This window comes from Aquarana catesbeiana, linkage group LG02, assembly GCF_042186555.1.
Source record: "Aquarana catesbeiana isolate 2022-GZ linkage group LG02, ASM4218655v1, whole genome shotgun sequence".
Lineage (NCBI taxonomy): Eukaryota > Metazoa > Chordata > Amphibia > Anura > Ranidae > Aquarana > Aquarana catesbeiana.
The window spans coordinates 569,821,828-569,842,158 of NC_133325.1; the positions used below are offsets into that span (position 1 = coordinate 569,821,828).

General features: G+C 45.5%; 1 protein-coding gene across 1 annotated transcript; it reads right to left on the bottom strand.

Annotated features, from left to right (window-relative positions):
• Positions 1-908: 908 nt before the first annotated feature.
• On the bottom strand, positions 909-18,540 carry LOC141128652 (tubulin alpha-1C chain-like). Its single transcript, XM_073616069.1, has 5 exons — positions 18,398-18,540; positions 11,610-11,832; positions 10,855-11,003; positions 3,863-4,543; positions 909-1,284 (listed from the first exon to the last, which is right to left on the bottom strand). The coding sequence occupies exons 1-5, from the start codon at positions 18,398-18,400 to the stop codon at positions 991-993; spliced, it is 1,350 nt and encodes a 449-aa protein (XP_073472170.1). The 5' UTR covers positions 18,401-18,540; the 3' UTR covers positions 909-990.
• Positions 18,541-20,331: the final 1,791 nt, after the last annotated feature.

Genomic DNA, 20,331 nt, shown 5'->3' on the forward strand with positions numbered 1-20,331 from the left:
CCCCCCTGTGTGGGTAATATATTATAGCATTAGAGTAAACATTTGCATGACATCTAGGGTCATTTGTTCAACCCATATGACAAGTACACCCAAGAAATCATTGGTCAGAGTCCCTTTTCATTGGAGGCTCCTGAGAGAAAAAAAAAAAAAAAAAAAAAAAAAAAAAACATTCCTGGATCCAAAACTGAGGATCCTAACCACCCCCCCCAAATTTGATTGGCTCCTGCTGCTATCAATCTGTCAACAAGGACCCAAGACAGCTTAAACTGCTGGAAAGATTAGGTTCAAGTAAAAGGGGGCTGCTGCACTACAGGTTTTTCAGCTTAATGCATTAAGCTGAAAATCCTTGATGGTTTACAACCCTTTAACCATTTCCTCAATCACCTCCAACTATAGCCATTGTGATTACATTCATTTAGAGGCACCGAATTCTCCTAGGTCCTAGGACAACAGATCGTTACAGCCTGCCATGCTTTTAATGTGCCACCAGGTATTCCTAAACTGTTTGAAGCATTTATCACATCCCACAACTAAAGCTAGTTTATTTGGCAAAAGGTCAGGGATAGCCAATTTTGTTGCTCAAAGAATGTAAAGTAGATCTACAGCCTAGGTGCATTTAAAGTCAGGCCAAATGAAAACCAAAACTGGAAGCCAATTGTTTTCTATGCAGAGTTGTGCCAGATTTTCACCCTCTAGTTTTGGTAAGTCAGCCCCATTGCCAAATAGTTTCCAATATAATTAACGAGGACATAGGGGGCTTGCTGATGAGATTGCAAGTCCCAACACCTGTAACTGCAATACACCTCATCTAAACTAATGCTTTACAAAAAGTAGTCAGTTTAAAGAAGCCAATTTAACTTCTAGTTTCAAAGAGAAGACTCTGAAGCAGTTTGTAAACAAGACATTAGTTCGGTGAAATTTTTTATTTAAAGCAGCCATGATAAGAATGGTGATTTAAAAAAAGGCACTTCTCATAATGCCTCATCAGCATTAGTATTCTTCGCCATCATCTTCTCCCTCTACAGAGTCGGTGCCAACCTCCTCATAATCTTTCTCCAATGCAGCCAGATCCTCTCGTGCTTCAGAGAACTCACCTTCTTCCATGCCCTCACCCACATACCAGTGAACAAAAGCACGCTTGGCATACATCAAGTCAAACTTGTGATCCAGACGTGCCCATGCCTCAGCTATGGCTGTGGTATTACTAAGCATGCATACTGCTCGTTGTACCTTAGCCAAATCCCCACCTGGGACTGCAGTGGGTGGTTGGTAGTTTATGCCCACCTGTAAAAAAAATGAGAACCATTACAAAAAAGAAAAGCTCATCAATATGAAAATATAAAAAGTTACAAAGGACATTTATGGTTCCTTACTCTAACCATGTGGGCTTCTGGCCATTAGGGTTGTCCCGATACCACTTTTTTAGGACCGAGTACAAGTACCGATACTTTTTTTCAAGTACTCGCCGATACCGATTACCGATACTTTTTTTTAATGTCACGTGACAGTTTTTTTTTTTTTTTTTTAACAGTGCTTGCTTTTTTTTTTGGGGGGGGGGGAACGTTGTATGTGTGTGTTTTTTTTTTTACAATTTTTTTTTTTACAATAATTTTTTTTTATTCTTTGTTTTTTTTAATCAGCCCTTTTGGGGGGCTTTGGTGAGATATCAGGGGTCTTAACAGACCTCTGATATCTCCCCCTTGAGACAGAGAAAGACAGGATAGAGATTCCCCAGTCCCTTTCTCTGCAGTGTCAGCTGCACTGAGAATGAATGGAGAGAAGACAGCGGCTTCTCTCCATTCATAAACTGACACATTGTAATCACAGGAGATTACAATGTTTCAGTTATGTGAATGGACAGAGTCAGCTGACTCTCTCCATACACAAAGGAAGGAGGGGGACGGAGGAACGGAGGACAGATAAGGAGAGCAGAACGGAGGGGACAGCTGAGAGGGACAGATAAGGAGAGAGGAATGCAGGGGACAGCGGAGAGGCACAGAGGAACGGAGGGGGCACGGAGGAAGATGCAGTGACAGTCAGCTGTGACCGATCACAGCTGTATGTCACTAAAGCAGCTGAAAGCCGCTGGGGGAGAATCTTTGTATCTCCCCCATGCGCCGATCACAGCTGACTTCCAGGTATCGGTGGAAGCATCGGGAGCATTTGCCCGAGTACAAGTACTTGGGCAAATGCTCGGTATCGGTGCCGATACCGATACTAGTATCGGTATAGGGACATCCCTACTGGCCATCATACAAAAGCCATCCATTTTCACCCAGATGCAAAACCACATACAGCATAAGCTGGTAGCATGCAACTGCCACAACATGAAAGCAGAATTCCACCCAAAAGTGGAACTTTTGCTTTAAGCACTCCTCACCCCCTTACATGCCACATTTGGCATGTACTTTTTTGGGGGTGGTGTTAGTGGGTACCTGGTTTTGGTCACCTAGCCATGCCTCCTCTGCAATCTTCTGGAACATGTCACAGGTCCCAGAAGATTGCCTGGCCACTAGGAGAGCACAGCACAACTTGCACATGCACAGTGCATGCCTGGCTTTGAAGCCGCAATCTGTCACAGCCAGGTGCCCAGTTGCAAGGACAGCACCACAGAGGAGCAAGGCTTTGAGTGCCCGCATTGCTGGACAGGTGAGTTTATTAAAAGTCAGCAGTTACACTTTGTAGCTGCTGACTTTTAACTGAAAGACTAACTAATTACATAAAAAATTAAAGCAATATTAAAGTCCCTCAAAAAAAAAAAAAAAAACCCCACACAAACATTTTATACTTGCCTCCTCTCTGCAGTGGTTTTGCACAGAGCAGCCAGGATCCTCCTTTTCTCATGCCCCACACCGGTGCTCCTGGCCGCTCCCACCTGTGGGTTGCCCCCACAGTAAGCAGCTTGCTCTGGGGCACCCAACCCGCAGCTGTGTCCATTCATACACAGTGCTGCTGCTCTGCCCCCTCCACCACCCGAGTGGTTCACTGGCTGATTGACAGCTGCAGGAGCCAATAGCTTCTGCTGCTGTCAAAGGTAAATCAGGGGTGCAAGTCACCAGAGAGGCAAGACTCTGGATCGAGAGGGGGCTGCTACACAAGGCTGCACAAAGAATGCATGAGGGTAAAAAACCTTGTGCCTTTGCAACCACTTTTACTGACACCTGAACCAATTTTGGAGCAGTTAAAGTAGAAGTCAACCTTAACACTGAAATCCCTGCATTTACAGGACATCCACACTCTAACACTAAACCTACCTATCTAGCCCTACAAAGAGGATATCAGTATACATACCTTTCTGAAGCCGATCCAACCCCTTGCTGAGTGGTCAGCTGCATCTTTGCTGTGAAGGCAGGTGCAGAGAACCCACTCAAAAATGGAAGCCCCATACTAAGGCTATGGGTGACATCACCCCCCATTCATTTCACTGCTGTTGTCAGCTGTGTCCTCTGCAGAACTTCTGCTGCTGGAGACTAGATCAAAAAAAGATGTATACTGATTTCTTTACAGGGCTAGATATTTTAGTGTTAGATTGTGGATGTCTGTAGATGCAAAGATTTTAGTGTTAGGGTGGACTTACACTTTAAAGAATTTGAACAATATGAATGGCTGGTCAGAGGCAGCCTGCAACATTCTCTGCATTATGCAGCCATGGAGTTACTCTAGTCTCCACCACTGCATGAAAGGCTAAAGATTTGTGCTGAGGAGTTCATAGAAGCCCTACAAGAATAAAGCATTAAATGTCACATTGAGGACTATTACATTGGGGCTGTAGTGTTCTGGGTAGAATTAAGAGTGACAAAACAGTGATATTTACATGTAAACTACCCGAGTTAAGCAATGAATCCATATAGCAAAATTTTACCTTAAAACCTGTTGGACACCAATCCACAAACTGAATAGAGCGTTTTGTCTTAATGGCAGCTATTGCAGCATTCACATCTTTAGGAACCACATCTCCGCGATACAGCATACAACATGCCATGTATTTTCCATGCCTCGGGTCACATTTCACCATCTGATTTGACGGTTCAAAGCAGGCATTTGTTATTTCAGAGACAGACAGCTGCTCATGGTAAGCCTTTTCAGCAGAAATAATGGGGGAGTAAGTGACCAGAGGGAAGTGGATACGTGGATAAGGCACCAAGTTGGTTTGAAATTCTGTCAAATCCACATTGAGGGCCCCATCAAAGCGCAGAGATGCTGTAATTGAAGACACAATCTGGCCAATCAAACGATTCAGATTTGTGTATGTTGGGCGCTCAATATCAAGATTTCGCCTGCAAATGTCGTAAATAGCTTCATTATCCACCATAAAGGCACAGTCTGAATGTTCCAGTGTTGTATGGGTTGTCAATATGGAATTGTATGGCTCCACTACAGCTGTGGATACTTGTGGTGCTGGATAAATGGCAAACTCCAGTTTGGACTTTTTGCCATAATCCACAGACAGTCGCTCCATGAGTAGCGATGTGAACCCAGAGCCTGTACCCCCACCAAAGCTGTGGAAGATCAGGAAGCCTTGAAGACCAGTACATTGATCAGCCTAAAAAAGAAAACAGAAGAGTATTTCGATTTACTTACAAGATAGTCTTGAGTTACCCCTTCCCATCAAATATGCCTTTACATAAACCCGCAATACCCACTCCCTGGACCTCCAGTGAAATAAGAAAAACCTCACAAGTTTAATTACAAGAGAAACGCTTTAGTATAAATGTGCATGCACAAACAAATCTCACTAGAGGAAAATATATACAGGTATTTGAAAGGGGTGTCACTTTTCTCCCCTTGAGCCCTGGTTCACATTGCAGTGACATGTCAAATGGCGGCTATTGCCAGCAATGGCACCATCCGAATCGGTGCAACACTGCACCGATTTCCAAAAGTAGTTTCTGTACTAGTGACTTTGGGGTGCGATTTCAATAGACATCTGTGCAGAAACCTGCACAGATGTCTCTGAAATCACCCCCGAAGTCGGGACTGAAATGCAGGAATGAAATGGTGCGCGTTCAGCTGAAATTGCACAATTTTATTCCCGCTGTCAATGTGAACCTAGGCTTTACCTCACAGGGTCAAAAGCAAGATGAAGCCTCAAGACTATCTGCAGGTTGGGAAATAATCCCAAAATTGAATATCCAACATGGATGCAAGTATTAACACCATTCCTTTGATGGAATTGCCTCTCCATTAGAGATTGGGACAATTTAGTTTCTTTTAACAGCAAAATCTATCAAGAGTTTATCATGGAGCCAAAACAAGGACATTGGTGCAAGCCGGGTTGAGAAACACCATTCACCTAAACCAGTGATGGTAAACCTTGGCACCCCAGATGTTTTGGAACTAAATTTCCCTTGATGCTCATGCACTCTATAGTGTAGTTCCAACACATCTGGGGTGCCAAGGTTCACCATCGCTGACCTAAACCCATGAACATTATCTTGTAGCATATCAGTTGTGGTGGCTGCACTAGTTTCAGGTTAACCTCTCCATAACCTAGGAGAGGTGTTCTGTAGTCCACAGGAACTGGAAGGCAAACATTGTTTGAGATTTTAATTGAGGTAAAAAGATTTGACAGAACATGGTCTGTACTTGTACAAAAAAAAAAAAAAAAAAAAAAAAAAAAAAAAAAAAAAAAAAAAAAAAAATAGAGTTAGGTACCTGGTAACTCTTTTTCTAAGAAGTCTTCCAGGGCAGCATCTGAGAGATAGGCTCCTCCTCCCTGAAACAGGAAACACATTAGTCCACCATTATAAATTTCACAGTCTTACCTGCGTGCCTCAGTTGTATTAAAGCACCGAAGGAAATCTCAGTAAATCTTAAAAGCTCCCCCGTTGTACCTGGTATTTGTCTTTTCAAGGGTGGGAACTAGTGCTGCCCTGGAAGACTTCTTAGAAAAAGAGTTACCAGGTACCTAACTCTATTTTCTCGAATCGTCTTCCAGGGCAGCATCTGAGAGGATGTATAAAGCAATACTTACTAGGGTGGGGATAGAAACTGGAGCACCTTGCGACCAAGTGCCTGGTCTTGGTCAGACAGCTGGTTTATGCGGTAGTGCCTTGAAGGTACTGAAGCTCGACCATGTCGCTGCCCTGCAGATCTGCTCCGGAGTTGCCCCTGCTTTCTCTGCGACCGAGGTAGCCCAGGCTCTGGTTGTGTGTGCTCTGATCCCGCTTGGCGGAGTGAGGCTTTGTGCCTCATAGGTCGTCTGTATGGCCATTCTTATCCATCTGCTGATGGTATTCTTGGAAGCCTGTTTCCCTTTGTTGACTCCTGCATAAAAGGACAAAAAAGGGAGGTCGTTCTTCGCCACTCCCACGTTCTTTCAAAGTATGTTTCCTACATCGCGTTTGTTGTGAGTGTGTCTCTTTTCGCTAGCCATAGATTTTGGAAGCAAAAGTATGATGATATTTTGGGGTCTGGAGAGAGAATTATTTTGTCTAAATGTATTAGGCAGTATGGTTCCATTATAGACAGTGCTTGGATTTCGCTCACTCTTCTGGCTGATACTAGAGCCACAAAAAGTACAGTCTTTAAGGTGAGGTTTTTGTCTGAGCTATCTTCCATCGGTACAAATGGAGGGGAAAGAAATCCTCTAAGTACTGTGGGCATGTCCCAAGTTGGAGTTCTATTCATTTTGGCTGGTCTAGCTCTTTTGAGTGACATCAGGAATCGCTTTATCAGTGGGTCCTTTGCTAGTCTTGTGTCTATGAACGAGTAGAGAGTGCTGCAACATGTACCTTCAGCGTACTTGGGGAAATATTTTTGTCTGCTCCATCTTGTAGAAAATCCAGGATTGTTGGGATTATTCCTCTTTTGGAATATGGTTTGTTTCTGTTCCAGGAGACAAACTTTTTTCCCTCACTTCCTCGTAGATCGCCCTAGTTCCGGGCTTCCTGCTGTTTAGGATGGTATCGATCCCATTGTCTGACAATCCTTTGTTCTGAAGTCTCACCCCTTCAGTACCCAGGCCAAAAGCTTCAGGATTCTGTGGTTCGGGTGGTTGACTGGGCCCCGCGATAGGAGATCTGGCTTGTCCGTCAGTGTCAGCTGAGGCTGGATGCTGAGGTTTTTCAAGTGGCTGAACCATGCCCTTTGTGGCCAGTGCGGTGCTATTAGTATCACCATTGCTCTCTCTCTGCCTTTATTTTTTGAATCACCCTTGGTATTATGGCAGTTGGAGGGAATGCATAACATAATTGCCATACCCAGCTCTGGTTGAAGGCGTCTATGCCGCTGTTGCCATCTATGGGGTCCAGAGAGAAGAATGTTGGTGATTTTGCAATCGCTTTGGAGACGTATAGATCTACCTCGGGTACTCCCCACTTTTGAGTGACTTGTGCGAAGGTCGCTTTTTTCAGAGACCACTCCGTCTGTTTTATGGTCTTCCGGCTCAGGAAGTTTGCCAGCGTATTGTCTGTTCCTTTCAGATAGATACCTGATATTGACTTTGTTTGATTCTGCCCATAGTAGGATTTTCTCCGTCAGCTTCATCAAGCTTCGGGACTTTGTCCCACCTTGTCTGTTTAGGTATACCACAGTGGTGACGTTTTCCGATTGTAACTTTGCGTTTCTCCCCTGTATTGCTGGTTTGAACGCTTTTAATGCTTCCCCCACCGCTTTTAGCTCTCTCATGCTTGAGGAGGCTTGGGACCATTTGGAGGTCAATTTTCCCTGTGAGCAGAGGCCCTCCAAGTGTGCCCCCCAGCTTAGGGCACTGGCATCGGTGGTGATCCCGATTGGCTTGGATTGGGCCCATTTGCGTCCTTCGATGTATCGAAGTAGATTGAGCCACCATTGTAGTGTTAGTTTGACTGTGGTTGGAACAGGAAAGGACCTGTCTAGGGATGAGTGGCTGCCATCCCACTGGGACAGAATGTAGTTCTGTAGAGGTCTCATGTGAATCTGTGCCCAGGTGATAGCTGGAATAGAAGACATCATCAGTCCTAGTACGGTCATACCTTGTCTGAATGTTATGGCATTGGTCCTTATTAGGAAGGTTACTGCCTGTGTGATTTTTTTTGTTCTTTTCTTCCATTAGGAAGGTTTTCATTAGTCTGGAGTCCAGTGTATATAGCCCAAATATACCACTCACTGGCTTGGGGTCATCTGTGACTTTTCTGCATTTATTATCCATCCCCGGTTTTGCAGATAGGATATACTTGTGCACAGGCTGCTTTCTAGGGCCTCTGCTGAGTCCGCAAAGATCAGCAAATCGTCTAAATATGGTATTATGCCAATACCTAGTTGTCTTAGACCTTTTAACGCTTCTGCCATTATCTTTGAGAAGATTTTTGGTGCAGAGGAGATGCCGAAAAGGAGAGCTGTGTATTGAGGGTGCGGCGTAGTTGCTGGCCCTTGTACTGCAAACCTTAGGAATTTTTGGATGACCCTCCTTTATGGGGACATGTAGGTAGGCATCCTATAGGCCTATTGTCGCCATAAATGTCTCCCGTGGAAGGATGTCATGTCTTTGGAGTGTGGGAGGAAACCGGAGTACATGGAGGAAACCCACGCAGGCACAGGGAGAACAATCAAACTCCAGGCAGGTAGTGTCGTGGTTGGGATATGAACCAGCGACCCTTTTTACTGCTAGGTGAGAGTGCTACCCACTACACCACTGTGCTGCCCTCCCTAGGCGTGTCTCTCTCCAGAAGTTCTTGAAGCTGGGTTAGCCAGATTGATAAAGTCCGGGCTGTGCAGGTGGAAGCTATTACCGGATTTCCATGGGGTCACTTAAGGTACCTGCGTCGTCAAAGGCCAAGTCAGATTTATTTGTGACTTTTGCCAGAGAAGCATCCACTTTGGGGCATTTAGCCCAGGTTTTGGTGTCCGTCTCTGCAAACGGGTCTGCGTTTGACTGTGGCTGGCATGAAGAGTTTCTTCTCTGGGTCTTCCCACTCTTTTTTTTAAAAGATATCTTTATGAGTTTGGTGTAGAGGGAATGTACTAGGCTTTCTGGGTTGTAGCTCTTTATACATCTCGTCATGTATTGTGAGTTCTGCGGATTTAGGTTCTTTAATACCTAGCGTGTCCGCTATGGCTTTTAGAAGGCTATTCGTATCCCCTGATAGAAATAAAGTTGCCCTCTGAAACCGCATCTCCTGAAGGAACGCATATCCGGTGGTAGACGGGGTATTGGTCTGACTGACGCTTGATGGCGCTTCTAACTTTTTAATAGCTGAGCGTAGAGGCGCCATGGTGCTCTGTATTTCTTTCTTGAAAGAGCTGAGCAGATCTTTCAGATACCCTTGCGATTCTTTGGCCACCATTTTGTCTATACATTTTTGATATAGGGTTTTTTTTTTTTTTTTTTCCTTCTGGGGAAAACCGGTGGCTGCACAAAGCACATGTTTTGTTGCTTTCCACTTCCCTTTCCTCAGGGGTCTTTGCCTGAAATCAAGCACAAAAAAGGTCCCCATGAGGTAGGCGTGTAAAGGCTGCCTGTAAGTAGGCAGTTTTACAGTAAAGTTAAGTCAGAGGTGACTCTTGAGTATTCTGGCTTACCTTGGAGCTGTCCTGGCTTGCAGGATCTGCAGGGCAGAGAAGCGTCAGACATGGTCAGCCACCAGGATCCTCTGCTTAGAGGGGCCTTTTTAACTGCTTCCTGCTTAAGCTCCGGCCCCGCCCCCAGCTGACCCCGTGCAGGTTGGTGGATATACCTGCACATGCCACTGCAATTGGTATCCTCCCTTCTGGGCCCAATAGGGAGGGGGACTCTGCTGCAGTATGCATGTATATTGATATATTTGCCATTATTAAAAATCTTTTTTTTTTTTTTTTTTAATTCCCGCCCCCGGAAGTGATGTAACCGTAGCCCACTTTGTATCCCTGGAAGCAGGCTCCAGGAAAATGGCCGCTAACCCAGAAGTGTCTCCGACGCCATCTTGGTACACCCCACCAAGCCTCCATGAGGAGAGGCTTGTTTTGCAGTGTGTAGAGGACGCCGATCGCGGCAAAAAAACAGGCAATCAAGTGGGCGGCGGGTGCGGACATCACAGGGGTAGGAGAGGAACAAAAAATAAGCAGTGAGGCACCTACCAGTCCAGCGTGGCAGTGGCTGTAATCAGGGGGTAAGGCATCCATGCACCCACACCACTGTACGCTCTTCATGTCTGGGAGTATGTTACCAGAGTTTGCACATGGAGTTCCCTGGTGAAAAAACTGCAGCAGGTCCCCTGAGCAGTGGCATGGGGGAAATGTCAGTGCATTATTGCAGCTTGGGGGGATGATTGCAGACCCCTCTGTAGGGGTGAAATCTCAGGCAGAGCAATACTGCTCAAATATGCTGCCCCTGCTCGCCCTCCCAAGGCCCGCTGGGCTGGATGGGATGCTGGCAGGGAGTCTCCTGCAACTAGCACAGAGACTGAAGTAAAATAACAAACGTTTCTTTTGCAGCTCCTGTGGGTCCGGAGGAAACACAAACAACTGAGGCACGCAGGTAAGACTGTGAAATTTATAATGGTGGACTAATGTGTTTCCTGTTTCAGGGAGGAGGAGCCTATCTCTCAGATGCTGCCCTGGAAGACGATTCAAGAAAAAGAAGTGTAAATCTATGTGGTGGCTACATTAGTTTTTTTCAGGCCAAGTACTAGCATATTAACTTGGTTCTTTAATTCACACACCCCATTTTTTAAAAAGGGCCCATTCACACCAGCCTGGCTTGATTTTAGGCAACATCCATTTAAAGGGCTGTCTAATGCACCAGAACACAAGCATTTTGGGCAGTGTGGTAACAGCAGTGCGCTGGGAATGTGCAATGGGGTGCCAATTAGAGTGAAGTGAATGGAACCAACTCTTCCTGCTTCAGAACCCTATAACATAAGACAGCAAATTTCACAACCACAAGTCAATACTTACCAACTTCCTCACTCTTTCCAATACTAAATCTATTATTTCCTTTCCCACTGTGTAGTGTCCACGAGCATAGTTGTTGGCAGCATCCTCCTTACCAGTAATGAGTTGTTCTGGGTGGAATAGTTGCCTATATGATCCAGTTCGAACCTCATCTGTAAAAAGTTAAGGTTATAAAGCTAAGAACAAACAAAGTTTGCATAGTAAACCATTTGTTTTATTATCTGCAGTGCTGAGCCTTTGTAATACAAGACATCTTGTTCTCAAAAAAGATCAGGCGAATCATACTTCTGTGAACAAAGTTGCAGTAGTGAATGTTGACAGATAACTCGATGAAAATAAGAGGGCCTATAGGGGCGCTACAGACTGTATAGGCTAAAGTTTGTTTTTCTAAACCTGTAATATTTGCCTGCTTTATGCAGTGGTAGTGCACTGAGGGGCCCCTACCAGTGCTGAAGGGGGGGGGGGGAAGAAAAAAAAAAAAAAAAAAAAAAAAAAAAAAAAAAGCAGCTTCCTATGGGGGTGCATGTACAGGCCAACTCCCAAGCTGGACTGCACATCTCAGTCTGAAATTAGTAGGAGCCAATAACACTTCTGCCTGTCCTGTGAATACAGGAGGGAAAGCTGCTAGACTGGCATAGCTATGGATGGATCAAGTGAGGACGTATGTCTAAGGGGCAAGTGAGGGCAATACAAATATCAGGGCATTTTTATCCTAAAGCAGAGAATCCTGGCTTTAGAACCACTTTTTATCAGCTTACCTATAACAGCAGACTCCAGATCCACAAACACTGCTCGGGGGACATGTTTCCCAGCACCAGTCTCACTGAAGAATGTGTTGAAAGAATCATCTCCGCCACCAATTGTTTTGTCACTTGGCATCTGCCCATCAGGCTGGATACCATGCTCCAGGCAGTACAGCTCCCAGCAACCGTTACCAATTTGTACTCCAGCCTGACCAACATGGATGGATATGCACTCACGCTGCAAAAAACCCAAACAAACAAGTTACAGTATATTATGGAATAGTGTTGATCAACACATCACTGCACTTAAAGCTACAAAGCACTAAAGAAGTCTTCAGTAGTGATGAGCTGAACACCACCCCCTGGTTCAGTTTGCAGCAGAACATGCAAAAAAATTTCCTTCGAACACTGTTAAAGTCTATAGGACATGAACATGAATAATCAAAAGTGCCAATTTTAAGGGCTTATATGCATGGTATTGTCATAAAAAGTGTTTGGGGACCTGGGCCTTCCCCAGGGGACATGTATCAATGCAAAAAGTTTTAAAAAACTGCTGTTTTTTCAGGAGCAGTGATTTTAATAATGCTTAAAGTGAAATAGAAGTGAAATATTCCTTTAAATTTTGTACCGGGGGTGTGTCTATAGTATGCCTGTAAAGCGGCACATATTTCCCATGTTTACAACAGTCCCTGCACAAAATTACATTTCTAAAGGAAAAAAGTAATTTAAAAGTACTTGCAGCTATAATGAATTGTCAGTCCTGGCAATACACGTAAAAAAAGTCATTGAAAAAAACGGCATGGGATTCCCCCAAAGTCCATTTACAGGCCCTTTGGTATATTAAGGGGAACCCCGAACCAAAATAAAAAAAAATAAAGTGCATGGGGTCCCCCTCAAAATCCATACCAGACCCTTACCTGAGCACGCAACCTGGCAGGCTGCAGGAAATAAGTGGGGACGAGACTCCAGAAAGCATTAAGTAGGTTATTTGAGTGCATTTCCCCCTCCCCCCAAAAAAATTGCATTTGAAAACAGCTGCGCAAATACCATGTGACAAAAAATTGCAACACCCATCATGTTATTCTATAGGGCCCCTGCTTAAAAAAAAAGTATATATATTTGGGGTTCCAAGTAATTTTTTGGAGCAACATTTTTACATGTAGGAGCGGTGTCAGAATTGGCCTGGATGGCAAGTGATTAAACAGGACCACAGTCCCATTGCTCTGAAAGGCCTTAAGCCAGCCATAGACTGTCTGAATCTCAGCCAGTTCAACAGGGACCTGCTGAGATTTGAACCATGTATGTACAGGCTAATTGTATCAAAGACAGTTGCTCAACCAGCCTGTAGGATTTTTCCTGCGATAATTGCCAGTGGCTACAGCCACTAGCAATAACTACTGTGTTCTCCTGGCTGGGACAGCTACCCCAGCGGTTATAAAACAATGGCTCTACAGAAGGGATTTCTGCATCAACACTGGTGATGGGGAATTGGGCAACTTTCTTTTGTGCAACCCATAGTTGCAAGAAAAAAAAAAAAAAAAAAAAAAAAAAAAAAAAAAAACACACATCTTTGGCCCACTTTATAGTCTTGTCCCCATTGCACTTCTACAAGCACTCTTTGAAAATATGTCGCTAAGCATTTTTTTGAAGGAAGACATTGTTTTTTTAATACAGAAATTTGATCTGAGTCTGATATTTACCAGATTTACACTTTCATTGTATATAAATTATATCTCTTCGTCTGTTATTCTCAGAGAGCATTAGAGATTTTTCTCACTAACCATATAGTTAGTTATTTATATTTACCACTGCATATAGATATTTAAGAATAAATTGCCTTTTTTTAAAAAACTTAACATATTAACTAAATTATACACCACACTTTGATGTTATTAACCAATAGAAACAATAATCAGCCAACTAATCGATTATGAAAATTATCGTTAGTTTCAGCCCTACATATTGATTTGTGCAAAATTTATAGCAGCTACAAAATAAAGCTACATATGGCATTTTTATTTATTTTTTAAAAGTAATGGCAGCGACCAACGATTTTTAGCAGGACTGTGACATTGCAGCGTACAGATCAGACACTTTTGGGACCACTGACATTTATACAGCAATTAGTGCTATAAAAATGCACTGATTACAGTGTAAATGTCACTGGAAGGGGTTAACACTAGGTGGAGATCAAGGGGTTAAATGTGTTCCCTCATTTGTGTTTCTAACTGAGGGAAAAGGACTGCCTGGAGAAGACAGCTCACTGTTTCTAAATAGTAGGAACAACAGATCTGTCTCCTGTCAGGACAGGGATGTGCATTTACATACACACATCCCCATTCTGGCTCTTGTGCCCACAATCGCAGGTGACCGGTGGACATCGCGGCTGCACGCATCGGGTCACCCACCATGCAGTGGGCGCACGCCTATCGCCATTAAAAAAAGGTGCCAATGTACACCTATGGCGAATGGCAAGATTGTGCCGACCTGCCACTGTATGATGTGGGCTGGTCAGCAAGTGGTTAAAGGCAGTAAACCATTGTCTATTTGGCTTAAGGGCCAGTTCCCACTGCTGTGAGGTCGGCAATCACATGCAAAGTCTGTACAATGTGAATTCAGCCATACAGAAAGTAGGGCTGAATTTGCATTCAGACCAAACTCGTGCAGGACCTTTTTTGGTCCACACCAGATTCGGATTGAATGGGGTGGTCACCCATGCATTTTGATACCTGTCTAAATTGACACTGCGATCAGAGGGGTGTCATTAAAGAGGAGTTCCACCCAGGGGGTCCATTAAAAAAAATAAAAATTAAAAGTCAGTAGCTACAAATACTGCAGCTGCTGACTTTTAATTGGACACTTACCTGTCCCTGGGTCCAGCGATGTGGGGGGATCGAAGCCCCGCTTGCCCCCCCCCCCCTCCACTCGTCAGCATTTCAACTGTGGGCGCCGGGCTGTGGCTTCACAGCCTGGCACCCACTGCGCATGCGCGAGCAGCACTCTGTGATTGGCCGCTCAATCACCTGGGACCTGTAATGGGTCCCAGATGATTGACAGGAGGGAGGGAGCAGAGCCGAGCCCTTCCTGTGCCAAGGGGGAAGTGATGTCCCCAGCCCAGGCAAAGGAAGAGGCAGACTACGAGGGACCACCTAGCAACAGGCATTTAGAGGCAAGAAAAAAAAAAAAAAAAAAATATCCAAAAGTTTGTTTTCTTTTTTAGAATTTCAGGTATTTTTGGGTGGAACCCCACTTTAACTTTGTATTGACACTCCCAGTGGTTTGCATAGGGCAGTGTGAACTGCCTGTGGGAGACGTGAGATGTGGGAACCCCTACTGGATTCGTAAGGTTCCACATTGCTGCAGTATGAACCAAACCGAGCCTTAAAAGTGGAGGTCCGCCCACCCCTGCAAAAATTAAAAGCCAGCAGCTACATACTGTCACCACAGCCCAGTCTCACAGAAGTGGGGACAGGTATCCACTCCCCCCACAAGGTGCCAAACGTGGCACTGGAGGGGGATGGGAGGAGACAAATGAGCAGTGGGTGGAACTTCGCTTTAAAGGACAGAAAGCAGTTGGCTCTCCCGAGCCAGATGCAGTTTGACATCACTACAATCCCATGCATAGCAGGCCATTAACATGGAACCACATTCCAAACACCCCCTTACCAAGACACAAGTACACCCTGGAAGAGAGACTGTATACCAATCTTAGATTTTATTAAGACAGTCAATGAAAAATACAACTATTAAATTTTTACCTTGTGTTAAAGGACTGCATTTTTTGGTTTGGAAGGCTTTCAAAATGCATTTGGAGGAAAAACTTAACTAGAGAAATAAAGCCATAACCCTCAGCTGTCCAAGCCTCTTGGGATACTCATGTCATGCATGCCAAGGGGTTTCCGGACAATCTACAAAAAGTGCTTGTGTGCCACATCGTCAGGGTGCCAGCTGTGAGAACTCAAGAAGGACAAGCAGCTTCCAACAACAGAGGAAGATGGTGTGGGACCAGACTTTCAACAGCAGATTACAACAGACAATGCTAAATTCATTAGGGGTGCAAGTATGTTTAATAGGAACAGTAGATCAACCATGTTATAGTTGTGAGGGTTGAAGTTTTTTACCTTCATGTATTGTATGCTGTATTGACTGGGAGTGGTAATACTTACCTGAGCCCCCCCAATCTAGCGAGGTGTACAAGAGCCTCAGTTGTCCCAGGACTCATTAGATGAGACAGCAGAGGAAACCATCGGCTCCCACTGCTGTCAGTCACAGCCAGTGAGCCAATGAGGTAGGGCATCTTATAGACGCATAGAGCAGGGCTCGGGAGAAAGCAAACACCCAGTGCCCCAATAGCAAGCAGCTTGCTATTGGGGGTACAGTTTACAGAGCCAGGAGTTCCAGCAGGGGACCCGAGAAGAGAATCAGGCCTGCCCTGTGCAAAATTACACAGAGCAGGGAAGTATGTTGTGTTTGTTTTTAAAAGCTAAACTTTAATACCACTTTAAGGGAAACATGAAAAGGTGAGGTTCCACTAATTGTTTCTGTACATGTTTAGATTTGTAGTCTGTACCCCATTGAGGTTCCGATATGCCTTTCCTACACTGAGTATTGACTTTAACATCACTACTTAGGGAAATACCAACCGCTGTTGAAAACTCCCCTGCGGTCGCCACTATCTGACACCGGGCGATCATGTGACAGTAGGCAAGTACACAGATCTTAGCCCCCCATTCACACTAGTGCAGCTTTGAAATCGCACTACTTCAGTGTGATTTCAAGAGAAATCAGTGATTTGCATTGCCGATTTCATTGCAGCTTGCAACTTCATACAACAGAAGTCTATGCAAGTCAAATTAAAGAAAAAAAAGTACTGCAGGAACAGTTCAAACTCATTGTGACATGAGTCGCATGACAAATCGCACCACATGATTAGGGCTTACACGAGTTGGTCAGATTATGTATGGGGAGGGAGCATTTTTAAGAGTAGTTAACTTTATCCCAGAGCTCTACTTTAAATGCTTTTTTAGGCTCCATGGGCACGGGGGGGGGGGGGGGGGGGGTAAATCGCTGCTACTACAGGAGTTGTGTTCTGCCTGTAGAAGCAGGTCAATGTTATCCTACATGTCCGCCCGTACCCATTAGGACTTTGACATATTTCAAGCTTAAAGCGGAGCTCCACCTAAAAAGGGAAGCTCGCTGGTTTGCCACCTCCTTCCTCCTGGTTTTGACAGGTACCCACTCCCACTTCCGGCTGATCCTGCCATGGCGAAGTCAGCAGGAAGTTTGCGCCATTTACAAATTGGAGCGCGCGCTTCACACCAAAAAGGTCCAGCTGTGAAGCCACAAGGCTTCCCAGCCGGTTTCCCTTCCTGGAGATGGTGGCAGCAGCACCCAACAGCTGGCTGAAAAATCAGCTCGGGTAAAGACAGCGCTGGATTCATGGACAGGTATATGTCCTAATAGTAAAAAAGTCAGCAGCTACAGTATTTGTAGCTGTGGACTTAATTTTTTTCTGAAGGAGCCTGGAGCTCTGCTTTAATATTTAGAGGCAGGAAAAAAAAAAAAAAACACTTAGGTTTGCATTTGATTGGAGCTTTCTGGCAGAAAAAAAAAAAGCCCCACAAAACTCTTAAACTTTGTACACAAAAAAAAAAAAAATAAAAAAGCTGCTTTTTTTTTTTTTTTTTTTTTTTTTTTTTTCTCATGTAAAATTAATGTGTTTTCTGCCAAGGGAACTTTTTTTTAGTCTAGTGTGCATGGAGCCATATTAAGGCATGTAATCATGCATCCGGTAACAAAGCTATACATCAGGGATATGCAGTTAGACCTCCAGCTGTTCTGGAACTACAAGTCCCATGAGGCATAGCAAGACTGACAGCCACAAGCATGACATGACTTGTAGTGTTGCAACAGCTGGAGGTCCGCTAATTGCATATCCCTTCTATACAGGAAGGTCTAAGCCCGATTCACACCAGTGCCATTTCATATGCGACTTGAGTAGCGCAGAATCAAATGACAAAAGGGAAGTTATTGTTTTTCAACGGTATCCATTTGCATCAATGTGCCTCAGCACTTTTGAAAAAGGTTCCTGTACTTCCTTATCAAAGTTACATCCAAGAAGCACTACAGATCAAAGTCGTACAGCAGCAGTGTGAACCAAGCCTAACATATTACCAAAGACAGTTACACGATCAAGGTTGCATGCATACCAAAATGAACGCACCCTGCCCTAATGATCGCCCAATGACAGCACAAGCAGCTCAAACCGGCTGATCCTGTCCAGGAGGTGGAGACATCACCCCACCCAGTACTTGTCATTCACTGCTGTCACTGCCCCTACCGGCTTCTCTGTACTCAGCCTCATCAGTACTCAGCCTCAGCAGACAGCCATGCTTTATTACTCCATATTGGAAGTTCCCAAAAAGTCAACCTACACCACTTTGTGAAAACCTAACCTTCCCATTACAGGTCTGTGGACATACACAGATCCACAGGACTCAAGGATTAGTAGTGATAGGCTCAGAGATGAATGCTAAGTCTAATGTAATAGACTAGAATATTGAACTATTGTGTAACAAGGAGACTCCCCTCCCCCAGAATTCCTGACATCACATACGACAACGTATCTGGAAAAGGAGGTCTAAAAAAAAAAAAGCACTTTCCATACAAAGTTGAAGCACTAAACTCTTAGGTCACACTACTCGAGTCATGATAACTAACCGCCCCAACCCCTCACAGCCTGGGAAAAAAAAACCCTTTGCCTACGCTTCGCGCCACCTTTCTACCCCCCCCCAGCGTCTCACCATGTTTACAGCTTTTCAAAGGCACACGACACGAAGAAAGACGTATGAAGCTATGCAACCGGCAAAGGGACGTTAAAGCGCCTTTTCTTCCCCCGGCTCCGTTGACCGTAGACGCGCAACGGGTCTCCGCCAACACAGCAACTGGCTGCTCCCGCCCAGAAAGCGTCTAATATACCACCGGACAGGGCGTGATCCGCGCTCATTGGTCCATCCGCAGAACCATCGCCTTCTGATTGGACTGAGTGGTCTTTAAATGAGGCAGTGGCTGAGAGACGAGCGACCGGTAGGCGGGGCTTGTGGCGTTGGGGAAATTCCTGGGGCGGGCGGGAGATCTAGTGAGGGGAAGATGTAACAGTTGGGTGATAGAAACTGTCTTCTCACAGCCAGTATAATAGGGCATCGTCACAAACGCAATTGTTATGGAAGAAACTGTGGAAGCACAGTGTAGCATATGGCAGTCCATTCCAGTGTCTTGTCACTTTCTGAAGGTCATTACCGGTATCAATAAAAGAAGCAGAGTTGTGGGAGCTGGTGACTTTTTTTTGGGGGGGGGGGCAGCAAACAACAACCCACCCTCAGCACACAACTGGGTGGACGAGCCCACCCTTTTTTGAAGCCTATTAGAGCCCCAAACCCCCCCCATTGGAATTAGGGTGACCACATTTCAAAACTGCCATTCAGGGACCCCCCCCCCGGGGGGGGTTAGGTTGGGGGATGGGAGAAGAAATTTGGCGGCGGCTGATTTGTCGGGCGAATGGCTGGTGTTAGCACTTAAATCATCCCAGCACCATGCTTGATATGGTGTCAGGATGATTGAAGCACATTGTTTCTATTACTACATTATAATATATAATGAAATAGTTCAACTCACCATAATGCAGAATCAGTGGGAACCCTGAGCTTGTCACTAGCCACTGTCGCCTGCTGCCAGATGCAGTGTGTCACTTGTCACCTTCACATACCACCGCAGCCTGCCCACCTTAGAGTGTCGCTTGCCACCACAGCCTGCCACCAGTCTAACACACCAGTGCCCCGGCCTCCCAGGGAAGGTGGACACCCCCCCGCCACTGTGGCTCCTCCCAGTGGCAGCGTGGCACAGGGGTTGGGGAGTCCCCTGCTTTAAAGCATGCTGGAGCCCGGAAATGATAGAGGTTTGTGCCGGCAGATGTCCATGGTGAAGGCGGAGCCGGCCCGGAGATGATAGAGGACTGGGAGGTGGGTGGAGTTGACATCCGTGGTGGAGGCGGAGCCTGCGCAAGCCCGGAGAAGATAGAGGAGGTGTGTGGGTGCCACTGTGACAGTACGGGGGGGTGGGGCATTACAGGACCACATTATATTAGCCAGTCCTCTATGCCTAGCCCTCCCTTCTTCTGGCAGCACATGGTGACGTATGTAAGGGTCATGGCACAGGAGTGGGCTCCCTGGCAGGGCAATAGAAGAGAGAAGCAGGCACAAGTATGGGTGTTCAGTGTATGATTGTTCTCCTTGCAGGCAGCACATGGTGGGATGTGTAAGGGGCAATAATGGCACAGGAGGGGGCACCATGGCAGGGCATTAGAAGCGAGAATCAGCAGGCAGAAGTATGGGTGTTCAGTGTATGATTGCTCTCCCTGCAGGCAGCAAATGGTGGGGTGTGTATGGAGCAGTCAGGGCACATAGGGGGGAGATCCCTGGCAGGGCAGGAGAGGAGGTGCCATAGGTGGGGGTGACAGGAGAAGAGGGGGGACCCAGAGAAGGAGGACTGTGAGTTCTCTGTAGGTGGTGGGCTGGTGGAAAGGGTGGGAGGGGAGAAGTTAAAGAAACCTGCTAATGGAGGGGGGAGTGAGGCAGGGAGAGGTGAGTGCAGTGTGGACTGAGATGCTGCAGGAAGGGAGATGCAATGCTGAGTGAAGGGAGAACTGGAAGGAGAGATGATCCCTGGAGAAGTAGCTGCC